The sequence below is a fragment of the Delphinapterus leucas genome, chromosome 5 (assembly GCF_059928025.1).
Source record: "Delphinapterus leucas isolate spDelLeu-1000000601 "Yukka" chromosome 5, BTC_Dleu_Yukka2, whole genome shotgun sequence".
Lineage (NCBI taxonomy): Eukaryota > Metazoa > Chordata > Mammalia > Artiodactyla > Monodontidae > Delphinapterus > Delphinapterus leucas.
The window spans coordinates 123,281,957-123,299,472 of NC_143133.1; the positions used below are offsets into that span (position 1 = coordinate 123,281,957).

At 38.7% G+C, this 17,516-nt stretch overlaps 1 protein-coding gene across 1 annotated transcript in view; it reads left to right on the forward strand.

The window, feature by feature from the left end:
• The window catches only part of UNC5C (unc-5 netrin receptor C), a 162,213-nt gene that overhangs the window by 112,204 nt on the left and 32,493 nt on the right, over positions 1–17,516 (forward strand). Inside the window, exons 8-11 of the mRNA XM_089911279.1 lie at positions 1,503–1,559; positions 3,572–3,763; positions 4,782–5,126; positions 8,182–8,269. Of these exons, the coding sequence (XP_089767405.1) occupies positions 1,503–1,559; positions 3,572–3,763; positions 4,782–5,126; positions 8,182–8,269 (682 nt within the window). The remainder of the gene's footprint in view (positions 1–1,502; positions 1,560–3,571; positions 3,764–4,781; positions 5,127–8,181; positions 8,270–17,516) is intronic.

A 17,516-nucleotide genomic window follows, 5' to 3' on the forward strand; every position in this document is an offset into this window, starting at 1 on the left:
CAGAATACAAATGGAAAAAGGTTATTCCCAGACAGAAGTGTTTAAAAATGAAAATCAAACCTAATGCATGGACTCAGACAACTGGAATAAGGAATATAATATTTATAAAACTGAGTAGGAGGTTGCAATCATTGCTCTAAAATAAATCATTAAACATTAATTGAGAGCAAACCTGTCTGTGCTACAGCAAACCTCTCTTTCATTAAGGTAGCACTGCATGTTTCTCCCGAATTAGTTCCCCAAAATAGGTAAATAGCTTGTAAGAACTGCGTGTTCAGCAAATTACGGAAGATCTACATAAGGCACGATTTAGAGTTACCTTTGGTGTTAAAGCATTAGAGGCCTTTAATTTTGAACCAATTAATTGCGATTCTTGCAGTTTCTCTACATTTTTTGCCCTTGAGTATTACTCGGAACGTTTAATTCACATGGCTTTTATTCATCTTCATTCCATTAATCCAAATGGTGCTGTGTCATTTGATTAACTCATATGTTACAGAATGTTAAATATTAGGAAACCGTGGGTGCCAGCTATGTGATACTTGAAATTTTTCCACAGATTTTCATTTCAAAAGGTTTATGTTCCACGTTTTAAATATGTTTTCTCCCAATCTTCTACTTCACATTATAACTATTACTTATTGTTATTATCATCAGTCGTCATCGTCACCACCAGCGTCATCCGTTGCCTCCTTGGAATACACGAAAAAGAAGGAAGAGTAAAACTGCTAGTGTTATTTCTGCATTTACTGTTGGGATGAGGTTTTTATTTTGCCCAATTTACACTATTCCTCTGAAGCCCTAAAATAAACAACCTTATAACCTCTAGGCCTTATTGATTTTTGAATGATTTCAAGTAAAAAGCATCCAGTTTCCATTGCATTGACAAACTGCTCAGTCCCTGGGCAAAACCTATTGGATTCCTATTAAATGGAGGGACAAGAAACAACTGAAAATCCAAAAGGTAGATTTGAGATGGAAGGAGGAGAGGTGGTCTTACTCAGCTCTGTAAATGGATATTTAACCTTTGACCAATGACGACAGGCCTTCTTTAGTTCTATTAGACCGAGAGCAAGCTGTTATGATTAAATAAAAGAGGAAAAAACTGTTTAGACCCTTACTGAATATGTCCTGGGAATTAAGGCATATGGCAGGGATAAGGAAAAAAGATTTTCCTTATGCTAATGACCCTTGATGTCTGAAATAAATTAGATCCATTAGAGTGTATGCTCAATAAAAGAAAGACTTTAAGCACTCCAAAGTTAGTGACTCGAGACCAGTTTGGGCTCTGAAATTCAATCTGCCTACTTATTAATTCTTAGTGAGGCTCCAGAGCAGACAGGAGATGCAAAATCATAATTCTGTACTGAACCAGAATTTTAAAGGACCCAGGTTTCTTCTCCTTTTATTTTAATTAAACCATTTTTCATGCTTCTCATTTTGTTTCCCCATTAATTTGATTTTGTTCCCATTTTTGTTTCATTTTTTTGTTTCTTTTCAAGGTTTCATTTATCCTATTTCAACTGAGCAGAGAACCCAGAATGAATATGGATTTTCTTGTAAGTTTGATGTTTGGTTTTTATGTTGCTGAATAATCGTTTAACGTTATTGCCCCCAGTTCAAGTTTACCTTTCTTTGGATCACAGATGTGCACACAGGAAATAGGCGCCTAATATATTCTAACATGAAAAACAAATTAGATTTTCACTGCTGAAAAGACGAAAGGGTCATTTCAAGCCTCTGCCAGCTTTAAAATCTATCAGTCTCCCATTCAAAGCTTAAGTCCCAGTAGCTGACAAACCATATCATGAAATACGTGGATCTAAATAAAGGGCAGGGTTCAAATGCTCAAAAGAAAAGGGCTGAGAAAATGCAGATCTGTTGATTTAGAAATCATGAATATTGAATAAGTAATTACAGCCTGGTAAAGTAAAACATTAAGGATTTAGATACACTTTCTGACCAGAGTTCAGAATGCTGCTGTAGGGCCTCAAATAAAACCCAGCAGCAAAGTGAAGTCCGCACTCTGAAAGTAGTGCTCACACAACCAGGAGGGCTTGGTATGTCACTGGTTTCCTGAAAAGATCCGTCAATATTGACTTGATTGATGCTTGAGCAGGTATTATAGAAACTTTGGGAAAGACAGTTGTTTAAAAAGAAGGGATTCTTTTACATACAGTACATTTAAACACAAAATCCTAAAAGAGATGGAGCGATTTCCCATAGGGAGTTCTTTTTTACTGTTAGTGTGTTGAAGATACATGACATGAGAGTGTGGGTGATCACGTGGGCCGGTGGCAATCAAAATGAAGAGCCATTTCACCACATAAACCACGTGGCTGTGAGTCTTAGGAGAGAGTAGTGGTTCCGTGACTTTTAGGAAGCCATGGGACCTACAGACCTGAAAATTCCCTTCCTGCAAAATGCACATGTATAAAATTGAGCATAAAAAGGTTGTTCTTGACCATCTGAAGTACCAGTTTAATCACCTTTCACAGTGACGGGAACAGCTTTGGTTAATTTTGCTGACGGTTTTTGTGGGTCACGGAAGACTAAAGATAGAGACTCAAAAGATGTCTGAGGGATTCAGGAAAGGTTTAATTTTATCGATTTGTTGTCTTTAAATTATCAGCTTTTATCACCATTTGCCGTTGGATCAGAGCATTTTCTGATGCCACTAAGGCAACATGCAACATTTACAGGATTTTCTTCTTGCCTTACCCAGAGATAGACCTCCCAGATGACCTCACACCCTGTTAATCAAATGCTTAATTGCCTTTTTGGGGAGTAGGCTGACCTTTCTGATCGCTGAACCAGGCCTTTATCTTACTGGGTACACCGTAGAGCTGTATTTTATTCCAGTAATGAGTAGCTCAAATGTAAATCTCTGACAAGTAACCGTGAGAAGCTCAGGGTTCTCAGAGGTAATACTGAATCTGTAGCAAAAGCCTGGAGTTATCAGCATTAACCTCTGCTCCCCAGATCTGGGTCTTCTGAAAGCCCACCTTTCAAACCCAACATGTTTGCTTCCAATGTTTGCTTTGCTTAGTTCCACTGTTCCCACCCACCCCTTCATTGATTTAGGGGAAAGTGAGAAGAGTGCTGTGGAAAGTAATTTGTGACTTGGAATGATACTTAGAAAAATATTCTGGTTCAATAAATATACAGATTCAGAACATGCCAGACGTTTCTAATAGAGTGTTTATGTTTATAAAGAACTATAAGAGAATTCAAAGCTGCTTTCCAAACTTTTCCACCTGAAATTAGTAATAAACTTTTTTTTTTCCTGTGGGTTGAGAGGGTTTTAGCTCCAGTTTCTTTTTACGCCTTGTAATAAATGGTCTGTTACGTTGCCCAGTTTAAGATAGATTAGTGAGTGGATAGATGCAGAGTGAGAAAGAAAAAGAAAGAAATCAGAGATAATTTTCCACTGAAAGACCACAGTTTTATATAGCTTTGAAATTAACCTATAAAAAAGACAATAAATGTCTAAAAAAATGATAGCAATAGCTATGTGTACTGTGGGCAATTTCTCTAACCATTTAATTCAATGTCTCCTTCTCCCCTTTAGCTGCTCCTGATTCAGATGATGTTGCTCTGTATGTTGGCATTGTGATAGCTGTGATAGTGTGCCTGGCCATTTCTGTAGTTGTGGCCCTCTTTGTGTATCGGAAGAATCATCGTGACTTTGAGTCTGATATTATTGACTCTTCTGCACTCAATGGAGGCTTTCAGCCTGTGAACATCAAGGCAGCAAGGCAAGGTCAGTTGACATTGCACTTCCCACTTGGACTTATGCATGTAAGCAGCCTCCCTGTGTGTCTTCAAAATCAGTGAAATCACCAGGTTGGAATGCAGTTACATCAGCTGGAATGTAAACTCCATGAAGACAGAGATTTTCGTCTGTTTTGTTGATTATAACAAATTAGAGTTGACAAGGTGCACAGATCTTTTTTTTTTTCCTTCTCTAACAGGTTGCTCTGTCATACTTTTTTTTTTTAATATATTTATTTATTTTATTTTTGGCCGCGTTGGGTCTTCGTTGCTGCACGCAGGCTTTCTCTAGTTGCGACGAGCGGGGGCTACTCTTCGTTGCGGTGCGCGGGCTTCTCGTTGCAGTGGCTTCTCTTGTTGCGGAGCACGGACTCTAGGCACGCGGGCTTCAGTAGTTGTGGCTCATGAGCTCTAAAGCACAGGCTCAGTAGTTGTGGCGCACGGGCTTAGTTGCTTTGCGGCATGTGGAATCTTCCCGGCCCAGGGCTTGAACCTGTGTCCCCTGCATTGGCAGGCGGATTCTTAACCACTGCGCCACCAGGGAAGCCCTCTCTGTCATACTTTTAAACTTTTATTTGAAGAGTACACAGATTGGTTGATTGATTTCTTGAGTTTCCTTTTTTTTCCTTTTGATAAGACATCTTGTATTGCTATGAATACAGTGGTCTACAGATGAACCCAAATCCAGTATAGACAGGAGAAACTGTTACCTAGTCAGCTAGTGAGGATCACGAAGCCAATTTGTTGAAATAACTAAGTACCATAGACACAATAAGTAGACTTCAAGGCGAAATACAGAATGAACTTGTCTGTTTATTTGTAGCCAATAATAAAACAGACCCTAGTTATCTAATTGCGCTGTTCTCCCCAGAATTTTAGAGTCTATCCAGCGCTAATATTTGTTGACTTGCTTTGCTCTCGGCTCAGAAAGTGTTGGGGGGCGTCTGGCTAGTGTAGGTTGCCTGAATGAAGAATGCAAATGGACGTTCCTTCTCCTCCTGACTCAGATCTCCTGGCAGTACCCCCAGACCTCACGTCAGCTGCAGCCATGTACAGAGGACCCGTTTATGCCTTGCATGATGTTTCGGACAAAATCCCAATGACCAACTCTCCAATTCTGGATCCACTGCCTAACCTGAAAATCAAAGTGTACAATACCTCAGGGGCTGTCACACCCCAAGATGATCTCTCTGAGTTTGCATCAAAGCTGTCCCCTCAGATGACCCAATCCTTGTTGGAGAATGAGGCCCTCAACCTGAAGAATCAGAGTCTAGCAAGGCAGACGGACCCATCCTGCACTGCATTTGGCACCTTCAACTCCCTCGGCGGTCACCTTATCATTCCCAATTCAGGTAATTCTTAAAGGTCTTTACATTGCAGAGACAGAGCTTGAAAACTTATTCTTGTGCCAAAATCTTTATTATTTGTTTTCATGAGGCCTGAAAAGCTAAATGTATCCTGTCTAACCCAAATCTACTTTCAGTGTAAACCAAACATTCCCTCAGTCAAAATCAGCAAAACCGTTTATCTTTCTCCAAGCAGCTTTGAAAACACTTCCTCTAGAAATATTACACTCACAGCTTTCTGCTGAGGCATGATTCAGAACTGTCACTGACCTTCTTTTTAATAGCGCTTCAGAAGGCAACATTAAGCCAGAAGCCCTCACTGTTGTCATCACACTTTAAAAGGACAAATTAATTAGAAAACACATCAGTTGGTTCAGTTCCAATTTCCTACAGGAAGCAGTACTTCAGAATACGAATTCTTAGATGATCAGAGGACATGATAATAGACATCAGGTCTTCATTTGTTAACTCTTTATTACACAGTCTTCAGGCTCAAGGTATATATAAGGTACTCACTCGAACCTCTGATACATCTACCGAGAATCACAGCTTCGTTACGTGTCTTTTTGTAGTATTACTCAGCTTTCAGTTTGTTTAGTTATCTGCTTCTAGAGCATAAAGCCCCGTAACGCTCTTAAATAGTGAACTGAAGTTGGTGACTCGTAACGTTTGACTAAAGTTTGGTATTCATTAATCAATAGTTGCGATGGCCTGGGAACTATCAGTTATGAGAGGGTTTAATGGATTCCTCTGTAAATGTACAGTAGCTCTTTGGGATCAGACTGATTATTTTGTGAGCACAGTAAGAAGAAACAGTTTGATTGAACTAAGGTTTATATGTAGCATAAGAAGAGAATATAATTTGTAAACAGCCATAGAGCCAAGTAATATACAGAACCAGTTGGTCTTCACGTCTGAATATGAACTTGTCTTTGACTCTTCCTGTAATTCAGTCCCCCATTTCAGCACCTTGGCAATTTTTTACCCCATATCTTTAAAAGTATATTTTAATAAATTGAAATATTTAATGGAATATCATTTTTCCTTTTTTTTTGCGGTACGCGGGCCTCTCTGTTGTGGCTTCTCCCGTTGCGGAGCACAGGCTCCAGATGCGCAGGCCCAGCGGCCATGGCTCACGGGCCCAGCCGCTCCACGGCATGTAGGATCCTCCCGGACCGGGGCACAAACTCGTGCCCCCTGCATCGGCAGGCGGACTCTCAACCACTGCACCATCAGGGAAGCCCCCATTTTTCCTTTTTTAAAATATATTTTACATAGCTGAGATCACACATTACATAAAGTGCTTTTATTCAGATTTTTCTCACTCTCATGCTATTGCATGCTTTTTAAAATCATGATTTTAAATATATTTTTAATAGTCTACCAAATGAATAGATCAAAATATACTCTATTGTTCTTTCATTGTTTATACATTATATTATTCCCAAGACAGTTTTATTTTTTCATGATATCCACTGGATTCTACCTCTCCTTTGCATTTCTACATCTGTCACTTTTTCACATATGAATTATTATAAAGTCTTCTTAAGTGGAAAGGAGGGAGCTAGCATGTTTTAAATATGTTCTGGGCATCGGTGATCTGCATGCATTATTTTATTTAATACAGTAACGGTAGTTACCTAATAATGTGTCAGGCCTTATTCTTGTTACTTTACATCCATAGTCTGTTTCATCCCCGTAACAAACATAAAGGTACATTTCATTGTTCCCATTGGAAAAAATAAAAATACTGAGGCTTGGGTGCCTCATGTGTGGTCTTCCTGCTTCCACTCTGTGCCTCACCAAACCCTCCTGACACGAGCGTGACATTCCACTTCCCACAGCACCACAAGGCTCATGTTACTTTCCTTCTCGAGAAGGCCATGCCTCAACACTTTCAACCAGATATACAAAGGCTTTGAATAACTATACCTCTTTAACTCGCTGTCCTTTACTCTTGAGACTTTCCAACGTGGTTGGGCAGGTTCCTTATTGTCTTGTGCTCACATGGCGTATTCCATTGCCTTGCTAATTAAATAAGCTGCTCAAAGACAAGAATGCTGTCTTTTACTTCTTGGCATTCACAGCATGCAAAATACTGTCCTCACAATCATGTCTGTAAAGTTTTATTGAGTTGAAATTAACTGCATTTATTAGAATAAAATCATGGAGCTAAGTATCTTCAAGTTGCTGCCCACCGTGAATTACTCTCTGATGACACCGCAGCGGTGCAAGCCCATGGTTCCTACGGTGTGGTCTACAGACCACCATCATTGCCATCACCTGGCGATTTGTTAGAACTACAGTTTCCCCACACCTTCTGAATAGAAACTCTGGGCATAGGATCCAGTAATCTGGGCTTTAGCAAAACCTGCAGGTGATTTCGCTGCAAGCTCAAGTTGCAAACCACTGCTATCAGCACAGTTAACTTAGAACAGAGCTCAATCTAATAGTCCTACAAAATGCACCAATTAGCAACTAAGTAAAAACTTGCTTGACCTGCTGTGACTAAAACTAGCAGTTGTGTTCACTCTCTAGAGTTATGTATGATGAAAGCAGTTCTTCACCAATTATTATTCTGTTGCAGGAAAACACTGATGCTAACCAGATACTTCAGAAATAAACATTTTTTGATACTGTTGAGGTTAGCATTTCCCTGACTTTGAATCTTGTGGGTATTTTTTTTTTAATTAGAAACGATACATCATTACAGCTGTTTGAGATTTTAAGAGCAGTTGTTGGTTTTCCCCTCCTTTTACAAGGAAAACAACAGTGAAACCATCTGTCTATTCCTTAAATAAAACAGGAGTTTAAAAATTATATCATTCCTTGAAGTAATTCCATAACAGTTCAGAGGGAGCTGTGGTAACAAATAAGGCCAATAAGGAAGGAAAGCAGGGCAGGTATGAATATTTACACGTCTTTAGAGAAAAAGCAGCAGGATTATGGCTGTGTGGCCACAGAATCTCCTCATTCCTTTTCACTTGCTTCAGAGGCATTCTGGGAAGTTCCCTTTTGATTCCTAGGTCTTATGTGACTGCTTTTCTCTTTTGCTATTCAGGAGTAAGCATGCTGGTTCCCGCTGGGGCCATTCCCCAAGGGAGAGTCTACGAAATGTATGTGACTGTACACAGGAAGGAAAATATGAGGTAAATATGCATTTTGTGGTGCACTTGACTTTATCAATGTCTGACTTGGAGGAGAATTGTACATGAGAAAGAATAAACCCAACATATTTTTGTCCTTATTGCCCTGCTTCTGGCATGTCCTTTTTCACCGAGACCTGTAAAAGGTCAGTTTTTACTTCTCTTTATCTTTGAAGCTCCGGACACTTCTGCAGATCTTAAATATGGGCAGAAGGCCAGAGATCTTTTCCCAAGTGGAAATGTGGCCATGTTAACTGAAAAAAAAAATGGCCAGAAATGTGATCCATAGATTGTGCAAGAGATGCAAAGAGACATCAGCTTCACGTGGCCTGGTTCAGGAATCCATCCTGTTGCCATTATAGGGTTAAAGGCCACAGAGAATTAGACAACCCCTTAATCCCTGATTTGCCATCCCCACCTCAGCCTAGCACTTTATTCTCACCTGCAGATTCTTCTTTTTGGGACTGTTTTCTAGCTTTTAAGTGTTATCGACCTCTCCTTCTTATGTTTAGCACGTATAAAATCTATATTTCTAAATGGATCTAGGGTTGATTAAAACTAGATTGAATCTAAGGGCTATTTTGAATGTGTCATAATCGTAAAGATGAAGTTACTTTAAGTAAAAATAGCAAGAGGAGTTTCAAAGTCCTAAATTCAGTTTTCAGTTTGGCTTCTAACAAATTGTTTCTGGTCTTTCTTGATTAGTTCTCACATGAAGTGTGTGTGTTAAACAGTGCTTTATAGGCCTGACTGATGAATGCTTCTAAAGTGCACTGAGATCTTAAAATAAGAGATGACGTTGACATGAAGATCCTTACATGTAATTATCATTATTTTTCCTAAGGGGGAAAGGCATTGGTTCCTCTGCCCTGAGCTCTGAATGCAAAGCATGAGTGACAAATGTAGAACTAGGTTTTCATTGTAAGGCATTATACCTTTTCTCTTCCCCTCTGTCATCCTCAGAAAAACAGCTCTTTTTAGTCTCGTTCTTCAGTAGCTGAAAAGCTCTTCCATTATGCTCTCAGGTGGAGATGTTGATATTTATAATCTGTAGGAGCCAGAACATTGTTTTCTTCAGGTGGTGTACTTTCACCTACACAAACACTAGCCTGTCTAAGAAAATAATAAAAATTCCTTGAGCATTATTCATGTGCCTTAAATTTGAGCAAGAGAAAATCACAAAGAGGCTTGTATTTGCTCACATCAAATATTCACTTTTCCATTCTCAATGCAAAGTAACGTTCACAGGCCCTCAGAGTGCCCTTCTTTTGCAGCAGGAGAAATGAAGATTAGCAGACTCCAAGATCCCTTTATATTTTTGTTTACTTCTTTCTTTTGTCCAGAGTCAAGGTTAGCACTAAACTAAGTACATCCATCCCTCAAGGCCGTTTGCCAACATGGACGTTTTGTTTAAACAGAAATGAGTATTGGCTTTTGCTTTATGCTGAAAGTAGTGAGGTGTTCGTGGTCTCTTATTTTTCATCTGATCACCATTATCTTTAGAAGATCAAGCCTTAAGGGGCTGCTGCAGGGCATGCTGAAACTGAAAGACATGGGCACTCAGGTGCCTCATATGATTTTTCTTCCCACAATTTAGTCTGCACCCTGACCAGGATAATTTTACACTTTGGGTGAAGGAGGGAGAAAACAGGAAATTGATAAAGCCAGACACTTCTGCTTTTAGTTTCCTCTGCCTTTGACTTTAAAGAAAAGGAAACTATAAATCACTCTTGCTATGCCTACCACCTGAAGTTAGGTGCAGAGGGAATTACTCTATTAAATTTGGTGTGCATCAAAGAAGTTCTGTTGATAAAAATGAAGCTAGAGGAACCTCAAGATCTCAAAAGAAAATATACGCACAGAAGACCATGAAACAAGGAAAGAACAAAAGACAACTGTCGCAAATAAATGAGAAAGTCCTCTCCACTAATTTTCTGTTGTGAACTAGATACGTTTTTCTTATAAAAACACAATGACAAGAATGTTGTCTTAGGGTATAGTGATAATACAAAACATAGCTACCATATAGTCAGCATACTTCTTGTTTTGACAAATGATGATAAAATATACAATACTTTTTATTATAAATTTCATATAGTCAATTGATTCTCCCAGAAGGCTTTCACTGAGTTTTGCCAAGCTCTTTTATGGTTATAATTCAGTCAGGCTATGAATAAATGCTTTATGACTATCTGATTTAGCAAAGAATTTATGTTATTGACGAACAGAGGCAGTTCTGACCTGCATGTTCATTGTTATTTTCTTTTACATTTAAGACCAAAGTGAAGCAAAAAAGGTATACCTTGGAACTTCACTTGTTTGTCCATGACACGAGAGAATTCTTTGGGCAGTCTGATGATAGCTTTCGAATACTGCAAGAATATGCTTTGCCTCAGTTTTTTGGTGCTATTTACGATGTACATCTACACACACGATATACTTTTAACTGCATTAACATTTTCTTAAGTCTAGGAAGCCAGCAAAGCCATAAACTTTAATTTCATTTATCCCTCACTACAACTCTGCAAGTTATGATGAGCTCCACCTTTGAACGTGAAAAGACTAGGGCTCAGGGAAGCTGTCACAGAGCCAGGGTTTCACAGTTAGCAACTGAGGGAAGGCAGCATTCACACCCAGCTTATCTCCACGAAAAGCTCCTCTGCTGACATGCCATCCCTCCTCCATAGCACCCAGTACACAAACAGAGCCTCTGCCTTCTTATTATAGAGCATTGCGGGACACAGTTTCTTTTTATTGCTTACCAAAGACCCTTTCTAGCCTAACCTGATCTTAGAACTTCTTTCAGAGAAGACACTGTGGGGACAACAGGAGATATGTTACTTCAAGGCGTTTATAGGAAAATTCTGATTGTTTTTCTCCATCTTCCCTCTCTCTGATTGCCTTTATTGCATCCCAAACTGGGTGTTTTTCCAGCTGGATGGCATCCAGCTAGTCATCTGGTGTTGTGAACTGTCTAAAGGGAGGTGTGAACTTAATTGCATGTGGCAAGTGAATGTGACAAGAGGGGGCCTTATCATTACGGAATATGCTCTGAAAGAAAGCACGGGATGGTAGATGAGCAGCCTGAGTGAGCTGCAGAAACGGGACAGGCTGTCTCTGACCAAAAGGGATCTGAGCTGTGAGGCTGCGCTCGTGATTTCTACTTCTTCTGCTTTACACATCCCTGGAAAGGCTGCAAAGCCTCCCCCCCACCCCGCCACGCCCCCGTGGATAAAGTTCCCACAATTAACGGCACTAACATGGACCTTTTTGCCTTGTTTCCAGCAGCAGTTTAAAAAAATGAATCTGACTCAGACTGAAATTTTGCCTTTCATCATTTCTTATTGAAAAACGAATTGAAGTTATGAACGTTAATTTTTTTCTTTCTCTGTATTCTGTACTTGCCTAGCAGTTTTCTCAAAAGGCCAAAAAATCAATTTAGACATTCCAAATATAAACTGTGGGGAACCATGGAAGGTCTTTGAGCAGTCAAGTGCTGCAGGAATAACAGTGCTTTTAAAAGATTGATGTGGTGATGGTGTGCAGGATGAATTGGTAGAGGAACCAGAAAGACCCCCCTCAAAGGCTGGGGGCCCTGGTTGGCCCATGGCAATAATCAAGGTGTGAGGGGTGGAGGGAAGGAGCCAGGCCTGAGTCTGGAGAATGGAAAGAAAAATGTGTTTCAGAAGAAAAAGTGTTTCACAACTGATTAGAAGTGTGGCAAAACACAACGAATGTATTTAGGAATCAAGCCCTGGGCACTGCGAAAATTGTGAGAGCAATACGAAGGGGTCAGAAGCAGCAACTGGTTCAAGGAGAGAAAGGACAAATTCTGATTTAGCTGTGCACGGTGTGCGCGAAAGGGGACGTAGGATTCTTGCTGGAGACGCAAATGGGAAGTCACCAGTGAGTGGATCTTCCAGGGAAAAAGTGCAGAGGCAGAAAGAAGAGGACTGGAGAAAGAACTTTGGGAAATATTCTTATTTAAGGTTTGGGTGATGGGCAAAACTAAATAGAACGTGAAAGGATAAGGCAGATAAATAGAGTTGGCATCTAGCAAGGTGCTTAATACATAGTTGCTTCTCAATGAATATTTCTGAATGAAAGACTGAATGCTTGTAATCATAATAGGAACAAATCAAGGGTAAAAAGAGTTTCAAGATGGAGGAGTGATTGACAGGTATTACTAAAATTAAACTGTAAAGAAGGAGAATGATAATTTAAAAATTATTGGATTCGTCAACTTTAGGACATTGGTTGCCTTAAGGGTTTTTTTTTTAAGGATGAAATCCCAGTAGGAAGCATTTAAGGTGTTAGTGGTGAGGCAATGAAGACTATCGTCATATTTACTGAATATAAATAATAAAGTAAAATGTTAGGATAGTGGGCCAAAGTGTCTTTTGTATGTAATCATATAGCAGACGGTTTTCATTTATTTTAATGTGTTGTTTGGAACTTTGTATAACAGTAGGTGACATTTATTATTTCTCAGTGAAACTCAGTGATATTATCCTTTTAGGTAGAGTCCTGAATTTCTTGTTTGAAGTAACAGCTATAAAAAGACTGAAGGTAGAGGGCGGAAGGGTGTGGAATCCAGGTATATTTAAGTCTTATTCTCTCACTGTTCTGCACAGTGTTTATTTATTGAAGTCCTACTTCTAACGAAATGATTCAAGGTGATTCTTTTCAATGGGAGGAAAATTGTTTTTAAATAAGTGGATTAAAAAATGAGAAAATAGAAAAAATAAGATTAGAAAGATAAGATAAATTCAGGTGAGCAGTTAGAATATAAAATATTTGGTGGAATTCCCAGCATATTTCTTATTAGTAGGTCATGAATTTACTATTTCAAAGCTTTCAAGAGGGAAACATGGTAGGTTATAAGATCCATGTGTCCAAAAGGGAAAAATATGCCTGGAGGAAGCTCAATTATTTCTCCTTCGGTTCCTCATAAAGAAAAAAAAAATTTTTTTTAATACAGTGAACAACATTTAAAAGATCAAAATAGCAGTGAGCTACATAGGGCTACTTCTGTTAGTATCCCTCAGTGTGAGTAGATAATATAAAGCCCAGGGATAAATTCAGTAAAATAATTCCACAAGGATTCAGCAGTTCAATCCAGGGCACAATATTTAGCTGTTCAGGCTTAATCCAGGGACACATTTTGGTCTGTCTGGGGAAATGGGGGCACGCCCTTCAAAGTGGCTTCCATAAATATTCTTTTTTGCTCAATTGATCTTTTGATAGCGAGCGAGTTAGATATTCCTTGTCAGATACCTAGAGTGCAAGTATTTCAAGATGCCGGTTATACATGAAACTGTGTGCTTTAAAAGGCAGCTGAGCCTAGGGTGGGATTGTCATCCTGAGGGACCTGACAAAAGACGTGTGTTAATAGAAGGCATCTCGTCTCTACACAGAGGTAGATGGAGAAAGATTCTTTTCAGGAAGCAGTTTTGAGCTTGCCGTAGCAAACATCACAGAAATTTCTCAAGGCCGTAAATCTAGATAAGCAACCCAGAATATACCAATGTGTGAAAGAAACCAATTGACTTGTTTTTGGATCCTAGCTTTGCCTATGACTAGCTTTGTGGCTTTGGGCAAGTGTGTTAATTTCTCTAGCTTTCAGTTTCCTCTTTTGGGGAAAAAAAAAAAAAGGTAATATAAACACTTACCTTGACTACGTTAACAGGTGTGCCTTGGGCAGCAAATGCAATAGCTTTTATGAAAGTTTTGTGAATTGTGCACTTATGTGTAGGAGGAGTTGTCCTCGCTGATAACAGCAAGCAAAGGATAAGAAAATCTGACAGCAAACTAAAACTCCTCTCCGAGGGCTTTGTCCTAGAGTCCTCAGAACCCATCCGACATTTATCACGATATTATCCTTGTTGGACTTTGAAAAGCCTTTAAAACTTTGATCATTGTTCATTACTGGATTTCTACTTAATTGCTGTTTCTGCAGCTAATTTTTGCTCTCAGTTTATTTCCATATCATCTGCAATTAATATTTACAGAATGTTTGCTTCAATATCTTAGAAAACACATGAGACATAATGAAGTAAAGCCCTCCTCTGCAAAAACATGAAACAGATTTTTTTATATTTATTTTATACTATTTTTGTTTTATGTATTTTAATATCCTCCCTTTATGTAAATAAAGGAAATGTGGATTTAAACGCTCTGACCTTTGGTTTCACGTAGTTAAATCTTAACCTTCCCTAGGTGGCTCCTTCCATATATGCTTGGAAATGTTTCCAATTTCAGTGCTACTTCTTTCATCTTGAAAACCCAAAAAGATTCTTATCATTATTACTTCTTTGTTTTCCATTCCCTGTTATGAATTCCACATCACCAATTCCCTATTCATTACATTCTTGCACCTCACTGGGTTAATAAATTCTTTTGACACCTACTGCCCGTTTCTTCCCTTGCTATCCCTCCTCCAAGAATGGTGCCCATCAGTATTGCATGCCAGGGGAGTGCAGGTCTGACGGCACCCCAGCGCAGCAGGGAGTCTTCTCCCTTCTGTTCCAACTCAGTGATGAGAAGAATCCCTCCTCCTCCTGCCTCAAGCACCCGCTGCTAACAGCAGACTGAGAGACAGATGTTTCCAATCCCCAACTCTGTTGCAAGGACCACTTGAAATGGATTCCACTTTACTCTCTTTCTTTAAAAGTTTCATGCTCGTTCTCAAGGTACACTTGTAACTAAAAGGTAAGGGTAGCGCTCAGGAAAATGCAGCCATTGCTTTTTTTTGCCCCGGTAGGAAAAGTAGAATTAAACAAGAGTATAGTTACTGTTCAAGGCGGATAGTGTAATATCAACTATGGCACAATGAAAGCAAGACTTCACTCATGTTCTAAGAGAATGAATTTCAGACTGGAACAAAGGAGGACAAATTGCGTAAAGGGGAAATGAAAACCAAAAGGGGATAGTAATGAGTTCTCAAGCTGCCACTCACCTTATAATTCCAAGTATAAGTACATTTCCAAGTACTTTGATAACTTTAGATTTAATAAAACTATGTTATTATTCAGTGAGAATGGAGATGATATTAAAAGACTAAAAAGAGATAATTTTTTAAAATATTTTCCTAAATAGAAGGAAAAGAAAGACACAGGTTGGGAGATTCTAGTGAAACTTTAAAATAAAAGAAGAAGCACTGATAGCCAAGTTTTACTAAGGGGAAAATATGCCAAATTTTAACTGAGTTCTTAGAACTGATGATAATAATCACCAAGAATTTAGGAATTTCTAAGATTTGACCTTACTTGTGACCTACCAAGTTGGCTGCCACAGTTTTGTAGATGCTGATAAATGACACAAGACTCCTGAGTCAGAGACAAAGGATACTTTATTGCTCACAGCAATAGCAGTATCTAAAGTATTTCCATTTTTGTGCCAGTTTCCCAAGTTTTGAAAGGGTGATGTAAAGACAGTCAGAGGACATCTACACACTCAGTGGTTCCATTCCAGGAATATACCATTGAGTTTAGGGAACCTGAGGGTTTTATAATGGGAGGTAGACATGTCTGCCATTTGCTCCAGAGGTAAGCACTATCTTTATCTTCCAAGGAGATTGCTATACAGTTGTCTTGAAAGACTGTCGGGACCATGCAGAAACATGAGAGATCCGTGGAGAATAGTTTTCCAACAATATTAAAAAAATAATAACAGCTTCTATCATTCCTTGAGTGTTAAGTGAGGGTAAGCCATAGATAGAAGCTAACTTCTAGATTATGTAGTATCTATATATTAACCATAAATAAAGACTAGAGGAAAATCCATTTCAAGTGACTGTGGCGATTGTAAAGGAATTTGATATGACCTTTGTAATATCCATGTGAATGAAATGGAAAGATACGAACTGGACAATGTACATTTTAATGGGTTTATGTTTGACTGTACTAAACTCAAAGTATTGATGTCAGACTAGAGAGAGGTTTCAAGTAGTGTCCTTGAAAAGGTCTCTGTCTTTGCCCTGTTCTTGTATTACAGTGTTAATCAGTGATTGGAATGAGAACGTAAATGGCAGGCATATCAAATTTATGGAAGATAAAGGACTAGAAGAGATAGCCAATATATGGAGGAAAGACATAGCATTAAGAAATAGATGACCTGAAAATTTTCCTAAAACAATTAAAGTAAAATTAGATGGCTAAATATAAATTTCTCTATATAGGTTCAAAAGCCATCATTGCAACCACAGACCTATAAAGAGAGACTAAGAGCCTTTCATGTTAGGAATACATAGTGGTTAGCTTTAACAAATTACTTAACCTTCTTGGGGCTTCATTGCCTCCTTTTATAAAGGACATGTTTAACCATGTTCTCTCTTATCTTCCCATCTAACTCAATTCTGCTAAATAATACTTATAAATAATTGAGACTAATCTAAGGCAACAATTTCGTGAGGCACTGATATAACTCCATATCCCAAAGCAGAGAAAACAGTAGTCCCCCTATACTGTATACCTGAGAACAGTCAGCCTTCTGTATCTGTGAGTTCTATATTTGCAGATTCAACCAACCTTGGATCAATAATATTTGGAAAAAACAATTTTTTCCAGGAAGTTCCAAAAACCAGAACTTGAATTTGCAGCACACTGGCAACTATTTACATAGCGTTTACGTTGTATCATAAGTAATCTAGAGATGATTTGAAGTATGTGGGAGGATGCGCATAGATTATATTCCATTTTATATAATGGTTATATAATTTTTGGGTTATAATGGTTATAAAAATTTTATAATGGTTATATAATTTTTATATAATGGTTATATGCCGTTTTATGTAAGACTGTGCCCTTTTATATAGGGAACTTGAACCTCCAGGGATTTTGGTGTCTGCTGGGGGGTCCTTGGAACCAGTCTTCCGTGGATACTAAGGGGTGACTGTCTTACACTCATTTCAAGATGCCTCACTCTAGGGAAGATAGTGAAACACTGACAGACATCTCTATGAAAATAAAGATAGAATTATAGGGAGAGATCAAGAAACCATGCTTTTCTAGTTGAAATTGCAAAAATTGAGGAGCTTTCATCTGGAAGAAGATGACGTTTTAGAGATACCGTAATAATCTCTAAGTGCTTGAGAGGCTCTTTCATGCCAAAGTGGAGAGAAAGCCGGTCAGGATATGTGGAGAGAAGTGTCAGGAAGACAGATTGTATTCGTTCTAAGTATTGAGTTGATAACAGATGAGTTGACCCCTCAGTAGTAGTGGACTGCAATTTTGGATGAGTTTAAAGCACT